Raw genomic sequence first — 16,230 nt, forward strand, 5'->3', positions numbered from 1 at the left:
GCCAAAGTACCAGCTCAGGGACAACATCTTGAAGGGTTGGGTGCTGTCCTCTAGGATCGAGTATGTGTACCCAGTGGCTGAAGACTATTTCTGTGTCTCCAGAGATTAGACACATGAGCACAGGAAGAAGAGGTAGTAGGAGGACTGAATCTCCATCACCTCCTGCTCCCATGTTTTAGGCTCCACTGGATTAGAAGTTCTGGTTGCACCTGGAGATAGAATATGTCCGTCAGGAAACAGACTACAGGCTGTTTCTGAACAACTATATGGTCATTTTGGACTTCTTCTGCTAGTGGATGAACAGGCAAATCTTGTCTCCCATGAGACATTAGGGCTGTTGATGCTCAGTGAAACTCAGCAGGTTTACTGGAACAACACCTGGTGTTTCTGTGCTCCTTGATAACTGACTGTTGCCTGTTAGCAGACAAATTTCAAGTCTGTTTTCTTCAGCTCTCCTGTTAGCACCAAAATAGCTGTATTTAATGTTGATCAGAGGTGCTTAAGATTGATATGAAAAATTTAAAAATGACATTATATATTAAGATTTATAGTTTGAGCTTTGTTCAGTTTTAGTTCTTTTTTTTAATGAGTTATGTATTTGATACTATAAAAATAGAATTGGGAGAACAAGAATATGAAGACTTAGGATATTCCAATATCCTACTCCACGTAATTGCTAAACATTATCTTAAAAGTGAAGTGAAGTGAAGTTGCTCAGTCATGTCCGACTCTTTGTGACCCCATGGACTGTAGCCTACCAGGCTCCTCCGTCCCTGGGGTTCTCCAGGCAGGAATACTGCAGTGGGTTGCCATTTCCTTCCCCAGGAGATCTTCCCAACCCAGGGATCGAACCTGGGTCTCCCGTATTGCAGGCAGATGCTTTACCATCTGAGCCACCATGGAAGTAAAAAAATGCACACACGTGTATGTAAACACACATATATGTATTTATGTCAGAAATAGCAAAAATATATTAATCATGGTATCAGTGCCCTCCTGTACCTGACTGTTGTCTCCCCACCAGGAATTTGTCAAGGTTCTCCCCACTGGATACTTTGTATCACCTCCAAATGATTTCACCAAATACTCTTGATTATTTCTTATGTTTATGCCTAAAAAGTTCTCCCTGATGTCATGTTCCACTCTCTACCCTTAACTTCATTGCTGAACTCATCATAAAATCATGAGTTTGTTTTCCTCTTTAGACTTAGCTACAAAAAGGATTGTGCTTAAAAAAAACAAAACAAAACAAAACAAAAAAAAACTAGCACAGTGCCAGACCTGAGAGGTTTCAATGAATGAATTACATGGTATAGCTAATTATTGCTGTTTTGCATTTATTTATCTTTTGAAAGGAATGAACTGAGAAACCAATGATAGTAAATACTTTTTAGCAATCAGAGATATATCTGGAAGAATATAGAGGCCTCCTTACAGATGTAGAAAGTTATAGAACAAAGTTTATAGTGAAAGAACTTCATGAATGCATTTGCAATTTTATCACTGATTTGAATCGGTGTACACTTACAAAGAGTTTTCGTTCAATTTCAGATTGCAGAGGAGGGATCCACCATTTCATGTGTAGTGGAGCGGACCAGAGGAGCCCTGGATTATGTGCATGTTTTTTACACTATCTCACAGATCGAATCTGATGGTGTTAATTACCTTGTTGATGATTTTGCTAATGCCAGCGGGAGTATCACGTTCCTTCCTTGGCAGAGATCAGAGGTAAACCCTACCTTCTTTCTTTCTTTGAAAACCTCTTGGGAAGCTTCTCCTTATCCATTTGTTGTGTAATTTATTTTTAGCGTCCTGCTTTTTAAGCAATTTAGAATATTTAGGTGATTAGGTATATCTCATGGTCTAAAATATTTTGTATTTATTTCTGCAAAAGAAACATTAAGAATGTTGAATAATGTGTGTTATAGTTTTGTCACTGTTTAGTCGCCAAGTTGAGTCTGACTTGTGATTCCGTTGACTGTAGCCCACACACTCCTCTGTCCAAAGGATTTCGCAGGCAAGAATACTGGAGTGGGTTTCCTCCATTTCCTTCTCCAGGGGATCTTCCTGACCCAGGATCAAACCTGCCTCTCCTGCATTGGCACTCTTTACCACTGAGCCACCAGTTATAGTTTTACCTATTGTTTAATCTACACAATAAAAATGGTATAGCATTGAAGGTTTATCATTACATGTTTTTTGTTATTACCAATACAGTGAGAAACTGCAAAATTCTTAATACTTAAAAATTCAATACTATTAAGAATTCTGTCAGCCAGCCAAGAGGAATTCTTTTAACTGTAATCTCATTTTATTTTTAAATTTGGAAAAATAGGTACTTTTTCTTTGTTTTGAAAGTAAAAGATCACCAGTTTTACCAAAAACTTGCTGTGAACCAGAGTCTGATTTCTGAATGTATACTTCAGAAATAAGTGACACTTCTTATAAGTGAAATCAAAATGAGACCTTCTCCTGTATCAAAAATTTTCTCATGTTCTTTTAGTCTTGTATGTTGGAATATTCGTATCAGCATAATTTTTCATTAGAAATATAGATAGCTTATAGGTCATCAGTGATAAATAGCATAAATATTTAAGACTTGGAAATGTAATCTTTGAAGAAATTTTTAAGGGACTTAGGCGTTGACTGGATGAAAAAGTTAAAATTAGGGCAAACTTGAAATATTCTTAAGATTTAAAGAGTTAAAGCTCAAGAAGAATGGCCAAATATCAATACTTTGGGGAAAGAAGGAAAAATGTTAAAAGTTCCCCAAAAGCAGTCTGAGGAGAGAGCAATGATAAATATTTTTACTGATATTCGATAAAATGAGGACTATGAGGACACTAGTCAGTTTTCATGAGGCTGAAATAATTCAATTTAAAGGACTATTATTGGATTTTTTTTTTCATTTCTCTCCTGGATTTGAAATACTCAAATCAATTAATAGCAGTATGTGGTGATTTTTTAATGTTCCTCCTTGGAAAACAGAGTTGATCCTCGAATTTTTCTACTGGAAAATTTACCAACTATGAAATAAAGGTGTAACTGGGAACCACTGTTTTATAAAGTGGGTTCACATATATTTTGGAAGAGATAAGAGTTAATAAATAAGATTTTGGTTAGGTAAATAGTCATATATGCTGCTGTCAAGATTTATTTAAAGTAATTTCTTCAATCATTTTAAAAGTTCTTTGGAAAGTAAATTGACCTTTACAGCAACAGTAATAGCACTGAATAAAGGTGTCGGTTTATGGCACCATGCCTGCTGAATCGACAGCAGCCTCTCAGTCTTACCACGCCAGAGACTGGATCCTGGGGTGTCTGCTGATGCTCTATGACTGTGCTTTTTAGCACAGACAGCAGTAGTTTTGCTGTTGTTTTCTAGATATCTAAGGGAGTGTATTTAATTAAGTATACTTAAATTGCATCCAGAAATCTAGCTGCCAGAGAGTCTAAAAGTGTGTGTGTTTGCCTCAATGCAAGAACTTGAAATGTGTTTTTCAAGTGTTTTTAAATGGTCTATTAGTTATGAAATCAATTTAGTGAGTTATGATCAAGATTTAAAAAATAGAATAGAAAGTAGAGGGTGTAGGATAATAAAGGGAAACACTGTTTTATATACTGAGTCACTGTATGAAATACACTTATAACTTGATATGGTCTTCAGTTTGAAACTCATTTCACTAAAATGAGCCGTTACTTTGATATCACTTTCAACACTTGAAAAACACTATTAATTGCTTCATTTTTAATGGACAGCTTGATGTTTTGGTGTTGCTTTTCATAGCAACATTTTTCAGCTTGCTTTCTGGGGGGCGAGATGTGTTAAATCTTAAGTCTACTTTTTGTTTTCTCTAGCTCAAGAACAATGACAATATTTGAGTAGAAGTGTGAGTTTTATGCTTCTCCTCTGAGCATGTTGGCCATTCCATATATTACTTTATTAATGAAAATTCTGATCAAAATGAACATCGAAACCAAATTCAGATTCTATCTTGGGCCTAGTGGTAGAAAAACTACATTAGAAAAAAGGCTCTCCAAATGATTTTAGGCCCAATGACTAGTGTTTGAATCTTGCATTTGGAGTTACAGTCTGTTTTCAGATGGTTGTCACCTTCCTTTCTCGAAGAAACCAGGAAATCATACGTCATTCCTTCCTGTCCCTCCCTCCCTTTGCTGAGTCTTTAAGATCTGGGTCTTTGGTCCCCAGAACAAATCTCAAGTCCATCTCTTTTTCTCATCTCCTTTGTCCCTGCACTAGTTTAGAACCTCACTGTTTCTGGTCCGTCACCTCCTAGCTCAGCCCTTTGCACCCTTTCTGGCTCTGTCCGCTCTGTTTACGTGCTGCCTTGGTACTGATTCTAAAACGCGGTTCTCATTTTGTCTGTCTCCTGCTTATGATTCTTCAGTTTTGCTTTACTCTGTATGGAATTAAGTTCATTTTTCTGATACCCTGACAGGTCCCTATATTCTTGACCTCTGTTTATCCATCCAGTCTTCCCTCCCACTCCAGCCTTAGTGTCTAATTGTAGTTCCCCAGATATCTTATTCTTTCATGCTCTTGTTTCTTTTACTTGCCCTTCCCCATAATTACTTAACAACTACAACCAATCCATTACAACTTGCTTCAAATCTGTCTATTGTAAAACCTTTACTAGATAGAGGCTTCCCTGGTGGCTCAGGGGAAAAGAATCCACCTACAATACAGGAAATGCAATGCAGGGTAGAGCTGATTGTTTTGTTCTCAGTTTATTTTGTACATAACTCTATGACATTTTTACATTGCATTTTAAATATTTTTCCACAGGTCTCCCTCCTACAGAAGACTCTAAGTCTTGGGACTAGAAATTGCCCATTGTAGGTGTCAACATGCTTGTTCAGTTAATAGAAGAGAGAGGAATCATTTTTTCACTTTTAATTTTGACTTACATTTTGCAGAGCATGGCTGAGTTATTGCTATTTCTTTTCCAAATGTGTTTTGGGCAGTTTGTGTATGCCAGACTTCTAGGGTCTACTGTAAATCTGTTTTCTAGCATGCTACCTCTAGGTATGTCAGACTTTCCTTAGGCAGTAACTAGACATGTTGCCCTTTTCTACAATCCTACCACATCCTAACAGATAATGTGCAGTTCCTTGAGTAGTAATTCTATACCCTGAGGTTGGTAATACTGCTGTCTTTGGTACAAAGAATATATGATACGGGTATATCACTATATCACATATGCTGTGATACTAATATGTAACTAGGATATTTTTATACAGAAAATATTGCTGTTCAGTACCCATTATTGATTAGAGAGTTAATTTCTCAGATCTCTCTCTCTCTCTCTCTCTCTGTTTTAATGTGTAAGTTTTTGTAGAAATCTCTCATGTCAGAAAGTAACTTCAGCTGGCTGCTTTATTTTCTTCTGGTTGAGTGGTAAGTAATTTCTACTTGCATCATTGCTTAGTGCCTCTGGATTTTTGTATTTAAAGGTCCTGAATATTTATGTCCTTGATGATGATATTCCCGAGCTTAATGAGTATTTCCGTGTGACCTTGGTTTCTGCGATTCCTGGAGATGGGAAAATAGGTTCGACTCCCACCAGTGGTGCAAGCATAGACCCTGAAAAGGAAACGACAGACATCACCATCAAAGCGAGTGATCATCCATATGGTAACCAAGCCCTTGTGCAAGAGCAGTCTTCCCTTCTCTGGGTATACTTGCTCTTGTTAAGAGTTGAAGGGACTCTTGCAAATGATTGAAGTCGACCTTCTTTGGGTCTCGAACCTAAGCTCTTGAACTTCTAAGCTGCCATTTTGAGGGATGGTGTGTATAAAATACAAGAACCAATTTCTAAAGTTTAAAAATATATTTTATAAAGTATATGCAGGATTATTTTAAGTGAAAATCAAAATATTTTTATTCATGGCTATCAAAAGTTTTAGTTTTAAAAATTATCCTACTGTGATATGTTAACACCTGATTGAAGTACTTTGTAATTTATGTTTTATTAGACTTCAAGAAGTAGAGTTATCACTGTCTGTATTAATTTCTTTTGATCTTATGCTGAAAAGTGATAATTTTCTTAGTTGGGTAACAGATGTCTTATAGTAAGTTGAGACTGTTTTCTGCACTGAAAAGTAGTATTTCTTTTGTAGGAAAGCATCCAATAAAAAATCTGTGTAGAAAACGTGGGAAGTTCTTCAACTCATTTTCATACTTAAATTTTCAAAAAACTGAATTGCAAGTCCTTTGGGGTGCCATTAATTTTGTTTTGCTATATATTTAAGGATGAATTCTAGAGACAAATATGAGTAAATATGCGATAATATATATTGTAAAACTCCATCACTGTTCTTTTTATTGACATTTCCTTTTAAAAAAGTTTCTTTGGATAGAGACAAGGAAAATTGTCATTTTAGTTTTTAATATCCTGAAAGCTTCCTACCATATTCTGTGTCAAAAGCACGTTAATCAAATCGTCACTGAGGTCTTTTCTAAAGGAGAGCCCTCTGAATTTTCTCCTGGTGGTCAAAATAATTGTGTAAGATTGTTTCAAGTGCGTATGCAATTCTTCCACAGATAACTGGGGCAAATATGCCCTGCTTCTCTTTGTATCTGCCAGGCTTGCTACAGTTCTCCGCTGGGCCGCCTCCGCAGCCTGAGGACACAATGACCCTGCCTGCCAGCGGTGTTCCCCACGTCACCGTGCGGGAGGAAGATGGAGAAGTTACGTTGCTGGTCATCCGTGCACAAGGGCTCCTGGGGAGGGTCATGGCAGAATACAGAACAGTGTCACTGACAGCATTCAGTCCTGCAGACTACCAGGTAAATCCCTTAATCCTTTTGAAGCAGTACATACACTTGGAGAACAGACGCAGTGCCCTTCGAGGACTGCAAGGGGCTTGGCACTGTACGTGCAATTTATTAAACAAGGAAAAGAAGCATTGATGGTTTGAGATTTATGTGAAGCCTTTAAATTTATGGGAATTTAAAGTATTTCCGTCCCCCAAGGTCTGACACTTAAATAGCTATCCTATTGATTTCTCTTGTCCCTTTTATCTGTCGTAGTCTTCATTGTATTATTTTAGTCTTCTAGGTTTTAATCATATGTATTTAAAAATTATGTTTTGTACACATTTTAAATCCCCTTGTCTGTGTCTGTCGAACACAACCAAAATTGTAAAGAAATTATATGTCAGTGTCATTTCAATTTTAATTTTTTTCTCCAAGTGAGAACCTGTGTGGTACTGGCAAAAAAAAAAAGAAAAACAGTTTGGAAACTGCTTTTAAACTGAGCTTCTAAACGTGTGCCCTTAACGGAGACTCAGTCTTTCCTGACCTCAGTTTCCTTATTAGTAAGAGAGAGAAATTATCTGTTGGACAGGTCACCCTGAGGATTGATGGCAGTTTTAAGTGTCATGTACTGTATGTGGCATATGTATAGTAACCCTGAATAACTTATGTAGTCTTATTATCACCACCTCTCATATTAAGTGAATGCTCATAATTTCTTTTTGGCTGTACTTCTCAGGAAGTATTTTATATCCTTCAACATTTGTTTTCCCAAAGAATCTTTTTCTTTAAATTTAATGTTAATTATCTTAATTTTCCTTTTATTCCTAATAAGAGCTGTACAAGGGTGTAGTATTCAGTAATTTGTGCATACTTTTTCTCCCAAATTCCAGAAAACTTGGCTAAGTGAATTCAATTAATTTCGGCTGTGTTGCAGTTGGCAGAGTTTTCTGATTTGTTTTATTGGGCAAGTTATATTTCTCTTGCCATGACATTTATTTCATCTTTAGCTAGTTTGGTATGAAATACCTTCCATGGGGCATCTCAACTCAGCTTAGTACTATCTTCTCTGCATTCTCTTAAAGAAATACTTTAGTCTTATACTGATGTTCTTTTAAAAGTTTTTTTTTTAGCTTTATTGAGGTATAGTTGACAAATAAAATGATATATATTTAAGATTTACAACTTGATATTTTGATATCCATATACAGAATTACCACAGTCAAGCTAATTAACATATCCATCTCCTCACGTAGATAATGTTTTCTTTCCCTTCCTTTCTTCCCTCCTTTCTCACTTTCTTTCAGAAAGTTTAAGATCTACCGTCTTAGCAGATTTCAGGTGTACAGTATAGTACTGCTCCAGAACTTATTCACCTTGCATTACTGAAACTTTGGAAGTATCCTTTGGTAGACATCTCCTTGTTTTCCCCTTCCCCCAGTTCCTGGCAAGCACATTTCTAGGCTGGTCTCTGCTTCTGTGAGTTTGACTATTTTAGATTCCATGTATTAGTGAGGTCATGAAGTATTTGTCTTTCTGTGTCTGGCTTATTTTACCTAGCATAATGTTCTCTAGGTTCATCCCTGTTGTGTATATGGCAGAATTTACTTCTTTTTCTTGTCTGTGCCACTTGGCATGTGGGATCTTAGGTCCCCAACAAGAGATGGAACCCACGCCCCCTCCCTGGAAGGTGGATTCTTAATCACTGGACCACCAGGGAAGACCCCTTCTTTCCTTAAGGCTGAATAATATTCTGTTCTGTCTATTTATGTATCTATATAATTTTCTTTTTTCATCTGCTGACAGACATTTAGGTTGTATATCTTGGCTGCTGTGAATAATGCTTCAGTGAACATGGAAATATAGCTGTCTCCTCAAAATAGTAAATTTATATCCTTTAGTGAATTTATATCCAGTGAATATATATCCTGGACATATATCCAGGAGTGTAATTGCTGGATCATATGACAGTTCTATTTTTAGTTTTTTGAGAAACCTCCATACTGTTTTACACTGTGGTTGTACCAATTTACATTTCCACCAGTAGCGTATGAGGATTCCCTTTTCTCCACATCCTTGACAACATTTGTTATATTTGCTGTGTTTGATGTCAGCCATTCTGACAGGTGTGAGGTGATATCTCATTGTAGTTTTGATTTGCATTTCCCTGATGATTGGCGATGTTGAGCATCTTTTCATGTGCTTGTCCATCTACAGTCCTCTTGAGAAAAACATCTGTTCAGTTCTTCAGCCCATTTTTTAATTGAGTTGATTTTTTTAATGTTGAGTTGTCTGAATTGTATATATATGTTACATATTAATCTGTTATTTGTCATATTATTTGGAAAAAAGTTTCTCGTATTTGATAGGTTGTATTTTCATTCTGTGGATAGTTTTCTTTGCTGTGCAAAAGCTTGGAAGTGTTATTAGTTTTGACTTGTTTACTTTTGCTTTCATTGGTTTTTGTGTCTGTTTTTGTGCCAGTACCATCCTGTTTTGATTACTGTAGCTTTCTAGTATAGTCTGAAGTCAGGGAGTGTGATTTCTTCGGCTCTGTCCTTCTCAAGATTGTTTTGGCTATTTGAGGTCTTTTGTGTTTCAGACAAATTCTAAAATTATTTGTTGAACAAAAGGGGTGAGAGTAGGCATCCTTGTCTTGTTTATCTTAGAGGAAATGCTTTCTGCTTTCCTCCATTGAGTATGCTGTTAGTTGTGGATTTGACATATATGGCCATCTTTAATCTCCAGTTGGATTATCATTTTCTTTAATAATTAAAACAAAATGAAAAAATATGTTCGTATCCTCCATGACTGTCAGAAAGTTAATACCTTTGGAGACCTTTCTGAGAGTTTTCAGGCTATGAGCTGCTGAATGAATGTTGTGTTAGCAGGCATGAAAACAATATGAATCTTGTACATCTCCATTAGAACTCCTGGATGATCAGGTCCCTTGTCAATTAGCAGTGATATTTTGAAAGGGATTTTTTTTTTCTGAGAAGTAGCTCTCCACAGTAGGCTTAAATATTTAGTAAATTGTGTTGTTAACAGATGAGCTGTCATCCTGGCTTTAGCGTTCCATTTATAGAGCACAGGTATAATAGGTTTAGCGTCATTCTCGGATTTTTGGAATGGTAAATGGGCATTTGCTTCAACTTAAAGTTACCAGCTGCATTAGCCCTTAATAAGAAAGTTAGTCTGTCTTTTGAAGCTTTGAATCTTGCCACTGACTTCTTTCTAGTGAAGGTCCTCGATGGTGTTTTCTTCCAATATAAGGTTGTTTGATTTACATCGAAAGACTCTTTAGTTTAGCCACCTTCATTATCTTAGCTAGAGCTCCTGGATAACTTGCTGCAGCTTCTGCATCAGCACTTGCAGTTTCACCTTGTACTTCTGTGTTGCGGAGTTGGCATCTTTCTGTCAACCTTATGAACTAACCTCTGATAGCTTCAGACCTTTTTTCTGCAGCTTTCTCACCTCCCTCGGCCTTTATGGAATTGAAGACAGTTAGGGCCGTTTGTGGATCAGGGTTTGGTTTAAGAGAAGTTGTGACTTGCTTGATCTTCTATCTAGACCACTAAAACTTTCTCCATATCATCAATAGGCTGTTTTGTTTTCTTATCATTTATGTGTTCACTGAAGTAGCACTTTTAATTTCCTTCAAGAACTTTTCCTTTGCATTTAAAACTTAGCTAACTATCTGGCTGAAGGGGTATGGGTTTTGGCCTATCTCAGCTTTTGACATGCCTTTCTCATTAAGCTTAATAATCATCTCTAACTTTTGATTTAAAGTGAGAGACATGTGACTCTTTCTGTCATTTGAACACTTAGAAGTCATTGTAGGGTTACGTATTAGCCTAGTTTCAATATTGTTGTATCTGAGGAAATAGGAGGCCCCAGGAGGGAGCAAGATGGGGGTATGGCTTGTCAGTGGAGCAGTCAGAGCACACGTAATATGTATTAAATTAGCTGTTTTCTGGAAGAAACACAAACTGGAATCAAGATTGCCCGGAAAAATATCAATAACCTCAGATATGCAGATGACACCACCCTTATGGCAGAAAGTGAAGAGGAACTCAAAAGCCTCTTGATGAAAGTGAAAGAGAAGAGTGAAAAAGTGACTTAAAGCTCAACATTCAGAAAACGAAGGTCATGGCATCCGGTCCCACCACTTCATGGCAAATAGATGGGGAAACAGTGGAAACAGTGTCAGACTTTGTTTTTCTGGGCTCCAAAATCACTGCAGATGGTGACTGCAGCCATGAAATTAAAAGACGCTTGCTCCTTGGAAGGAAAGTTATGACCAACCTAGATAGCATGTTCAAAAGCAGAGACATTACTTTGGCAACAAAGGTTCGTCTAGTTAAGGCTATGCTTTTTCCTGTGGTCATGTATGGATGTGAGAGTTGGACTGTGAAGAAGGCTGAGCGCCAAAGAATTGATGCTTTTGAACTGTGGTGTTGGAGAAGACTCTTGAGAGTCCCTTGGACTGCAAGGAGCTCCAACCAGTCCATTCTGAAGGAGATCAGCCCTGGGATTTCTTTGGAAGGAATGATGCTAAAGCTGAAACTCCATTACTTTGGCCACCTCATGTGAAGAGTTGACTCATTGGAAAAGACTCTGATGCTGGGAGCGATTGGGGGCAGGAAGAGAAGGGGACGACAGAAGATGAGATGGCTGGATGGCATCACTGACTCGATGGACGTGAGTCTCAGTGAACTCTGGGAGTTGGTGATGGACAGGGAGGCCTGGCGTCCTGCAGTTCATGGGGTCGCAAAGAGTCGGACACGACTGAGCGACTGATCTGATCTGATGGGTGTCTTTCCCTATGCCTCCAAACAATTATAATAGTAACATCAAAGCTCACAGATAACAATAGCAAATATAACAATTATGACAAAATTTGAACTATGGCAAAAATTACCAGAATGTGACACAGAGACATGAAGTGAGCAAACACTATTGGAACAAATGGTACCAAATAAACTTGTTCTGTGCAGGGTTGCCACACACTGTTAATTTGTTAAAAAAAAAGAAAAAGAAAAACACCCAAAAACAGTGTCTGCAAAATATAATAAAGTGAAGTGGAATAAAATAAGGTCTGCCAGTAGAACTTTGGGAGTTGGAAATGTATACATGACATTCAGTTCAGTCACTCAGTTGTCTCCGACTCTTTGCGACCCCATGAATCGCAGCACGCCAGGCCTCCCCGTCCATCACCAACTCCCGGAGTTCACTCAAACTCAAGTCCGTCGAGTTGGTGATGCCATCCAGCCATCTCATCCTCTGTCATCCCCTTTTCCTCCTGTCCCCAACAAGCTTAGAATATGGTATAACCTTGTCTAGAGATATCTGACAAGAGAATCTGATGAAGAATAGCTTTTTCAGGTCCTAGGAGAAGGTTAAAATTGCAAAGAACACAAGAATGAGCCAAAAAGGTAGGAAAAACAGAAAGTGTGATATCATGGAATACCAGAGAGTGAGGGAGTGGCCAATTGTGTAAGATATTGCTAGGGTTAAATGATATGGTTTCCTAAGACAGTCAAATGTTATGTCTGTTGTTAAGACTTGTAGAATTACTCCTCTGATAACTGGACACTAGCCAAAGGTACTTTTTTTTCCTTGAGCCGACGATATGTCTTTTATAGCCATTGTTTTCTATCCTGTGCTTTACTCTCTTTCTGGAATATTTTCATAGAGATAGAGATATGTCTTGACTATTTTTGAGTCCTAAGCATCCTAAATGATGTCATGTGCATGCTATGTGTTTGAAGGTATTGTAAAAAAATTAATAAATGAGTGATTAAGTGGATTGGTACTTGGGTTCCTCAGTTTAGTTTTAGGATCATTAGTTGTTCCATAGGATGAAATATAGCTGTCCACAAAACCTAACCACAGAAAAATTTAAACATCTTTAAAATGTATTCTCATGACTTGAGGGGAAAATGCTTATATTAGGTAATGGGAGAAAAAAGGACCTTAAGACTTCAAGATTCTTTATCTTTCTCTTAGTTATGAATTTTTTTAATGGGAAATCTATATTATGAATTTCATTTGAGAGTATAATCAAAGAACAATTAATACCCAGTGGATCAATATTTATTATTGCTAGGGGAAATTTTTGGAATGAAAATGCCATCATTATTATTATTATACCCTAGTATTCTTGCCTGGAGAATCCCAGGGACCGGGGAGCCTGTTTGGGCTGCCATCTGTGGGGTCGCACAGAGTTGGACACGACTGAAGCGACTTAGCAGTAGCAGCAGTAGCAGTATTTATATTACTCAAAGATGTAAACTGAATAGTTCTCAGTATACTTAATCAAAGGAATTTCATATATCTCATTGAATTAATTTTTTAAGGAATTTGTGGATGTTACCTGTACAGATTTATTTGCCTTAATAGTTTTTTGATGAATAGGCAAGTAAGAGAAATAAAAATCCATCTACTTTATTTAGTTTGAGAGTATTTATTTAGAATTTACATTAATCACTGTTCATAGCCACTTAAATGTTTTCAATTTTATATTTATCTTCTTCTGTTTCAGTATTTATAACAATCTGGGACATAGTAAACGTTCTCATCTTATACATTCATACACAAAATAATTATAATCTAATAAACAAACCTTTTATTTATATTTCAGAGTGTTGCTGGTACCTTAGAATTTCAACCAGGAGAAAGATTTAAGTACATTTCTGTAAATATCACTGATAATTCTATTCCTGAATTGGAGAAATCCTTTAAAGTTGAGTTGTTAAACTTGGAAGGAGGAGGTAAGAATGGTGACTCAAAAATTTCAAATGTTTACTTGTTCACTCACCATGATAGTGGATTAAGTAAATAAGTTACTTTTGAATTAACCTATTGTGCTGGTTTTCCCTCTTTCATTATCCTTTGGTCTTTTCCTAACGTAGATGTGCTTTTGCAGTGAAATAATTTAATTATACTGAATCATCGAATTATAGTTATCATTCATAGTAGGTGCCTCTAAAATCATCTCTCCTTCTTCCTTATTTCAGTTTTCACAGTAGCTCCTTTAGCTATATCCAGTTGTAGAATAGGTCAAAATTAATCCCCTTAGGAAACCTGTTATGAAGTAATTATCAATAAAGCAGGTTAACAATATTCTCATTTCTAATATGCTGAAAACTCTGATTTATCACAGACTTTTTGGAGTCAAATATCCATTTTGTGGCAAAACTCCTCTGTATTGAAGAGAGGCTGTTTATAGATTTTATTCATCCCAGATAAACTGTATATGTTTCTTTGCAGAAGTATCTCTGTGTTTGATTATCAGGTGCTGCTGGGGGTTTATAGAATACATGAGATGTGTACGTTATTATCTTTATAAGTGTAAGAATTTGTATTCATCAGATCTGTCTCTTCCCTTACAAAGCTGGTATTATTATCTTGTTATTATTTTTATGTTTTGATGAAGAAAGTCATAGTACTGAATAAGCCATCCAAGGGGGAGAAATTGGGTAGGACAGAAATACTAAGATTGTCTTTTAGTATTAATGAGACTTTGGGGTAAGTATGACAGAATTTCCCCATGTTTTCCTTCCCTATTCTCCCAAAGCCCAGGTGAAACCAAAGGAGAGGACAAGTCAGGGAAATGATTAAATAGCACCACAGCTTGGCGGACTACATAAAACAGCGAGAGTAAGCTGGACACCCTGCTGGGCTGGTGTCATGTAACAGTAGCAGCTTTGCTTGTCTCAAAGAGACAAGTCCTCCCGTTTCCAGATCGTTATTTTCATGAAAGGACTTCATTAATCAGAAGTCACTGTGAAGTATTTGAAAAGTTGTTCTTTGTATTACTTATAGCGAAAACTACTTGGGTAATAGAGAAAATGTTAGTGAGCCTTACATAATATTGATTGATAAGGAACATCAGATTTTCTTTAGAAATTCTATTTGTGATCATAGTGTTTACTTGTGATTTTATAGAGGATCTTCCTTCTGTATCTCTAGAATATATATCGTTGTATATTATTGGGCATGGGTACTCATTTGAAAACCAGTCTTGCACTGTCCTAAGTTGGCAGTACTGCCAGAGAATCTGATCCTCCCAGCCTGCCTTGAGTGGGGATTGGAGGTAGAGGAACTTAGATGCTGGCCTCCATTCCTCGAGTCATAGCTGGACTGCCTAAGAGGTGAAATAGCTTGTAGAACTAAGCTTTTGTGGGGATCAAAGGAGAAATCCTTATTCCACACTGTTTTGCCTGTAAGACCCATTCTACATATGACAGCCACCCGAGTAGGTGTTCTATGCTAGTCAGGATACATTGGGATTAAATTTCGCCCCTCTTCCTTGTAACCTGTGGTTAATATGAAAGCAGAGCCATGCACTGGATATTCCCTGAAATCCGTTGACTGTTTCAGGTTTTGGGTGTCATCAGTCCTCATGTCTGGGTTATCCAAGTCCCGGGGAGGGGAAGCCCGGAAGAGCAGGGCAGACTTTAGCCTCACATGTCAATCAGGGATATCGTAGAAGCACATAGTGTGGATGTCATCTTGCTCCTCTTATTCCTTTTCCACCGCTGCCCTTCCTGCCTTCTTTATTTGCAAATACTTGGTAAAATAATGGTTGGCTTCTGAGATGTAGTGGAAGTAAAGTTAGAACCAGTCTTCATATATTGCCAAGGTCCCTCATTTTCTAAGGTATCATTTATTTGGTTTTTAAAGCAGTTCTGTGTAAAAGGCAGCAGGCACCTTTTATAGGTGAGAAAAGTGAGGTGCCAAGGGCTTTCGTGACTGGCTGAAGGTTTTACAGCTGGTGTCTGTCACAGCCAGGGCTGAAGCCGAGGTTTCTAGATCACTTGTCTAGGTGCCGAAATGTGAGAACTTAAGCGTGTGGCTAGAGGGAAATGTTAGATGCATTTCCCCAGTTTTTGAATTAGTTGTTGTAAGTGGGCTTTTCTGGTGGCTCAGATGGTAAAGAATCCGCCTGCAACGTAGAAGACCCAGGTTTGATCCCTGGAGAAGGGAATGGCTACCCACTCCAGTACTGTTGCCTGGAGAATCCTATGGACAGAGGAGCCTGGTGGGCTATACTCCATGGGATTGCAAAAAGTCAGACCTGACTGAGTGACTAATACACATAGTGTTGTAAGTGGGAAGGTGACTGTCACAGGTTTATAGGACTAAGTATAGGCTGATATATACACACAGATATTTAAAAATATTTGTATAAATGATGAAAACAATTTACACTGCTACAAAGTGAAAATTTAAAGATAAAACTAGTTAAATTGGCAGAAATGGGAAATGCCAGTTGCAACCTATGTGGAATATTTTCCTGAAGCTATGAATGAAAGTTTTATAACTTGGTAGCTTGACTAATATTATACCATTACCACCTAATCTGTTTTATTTGAAAGAATGCATGTCTAGTATTACTGAAGTTTCCTCTTTGCTGGATATGTTTTAAGAACTCTCAATTTTCTCAT

The 16,230-nt window shown here is 37.4% G+C and overlaps 1 protein-coding gene across 1 annotated transcript in view; it reads left to right on the forward strand.

Annotated features, from left to right (window-relative positions):
* ADGRV1 (adhesion G protein-coupled receptor V1) overlaps positions 1–16,230 on the forward strand; it is a 538,620-nt gene that overhangs the window by 79,015 nt on the left and 443,375 nt on the right. Inside the window, exons 22-25 of the mRNA XM_055564426.1 lie at positions 1,552–1,728; positions 5,476–5,656; positions 6,609–6,811; positions 13,422–13,551. Of these exons, the coding sequence (XP_055420401.1) occupies positions 1,552–1,728; positions 5,476–5,656; positions 6,609–6,811; positions 13,422–13,551 (691 nt within the window). The remainder of the gene's footprint in view (positions 1–1,551; positions 1,729–5,475; positions 5,657–6,608; positions 6,812–13,421; positions 13,552–16,230) is intronic.

Source organism: Bubalus kerabau, chromosome 1 (assembly GCF_029407905.1).
Source record: "Bubalus kerabau isolate K-KA32 ecotype Philippines breed swamp buffalo chromosome 1, PCC_UOA_SB_1v2, whole genome shotgun sequence".
NCBI lineage: Eukaryota > Metazoa > Chordata > Mammalia > Artiodactyla > Bovidae > Bubalus > Bubalus kerabau.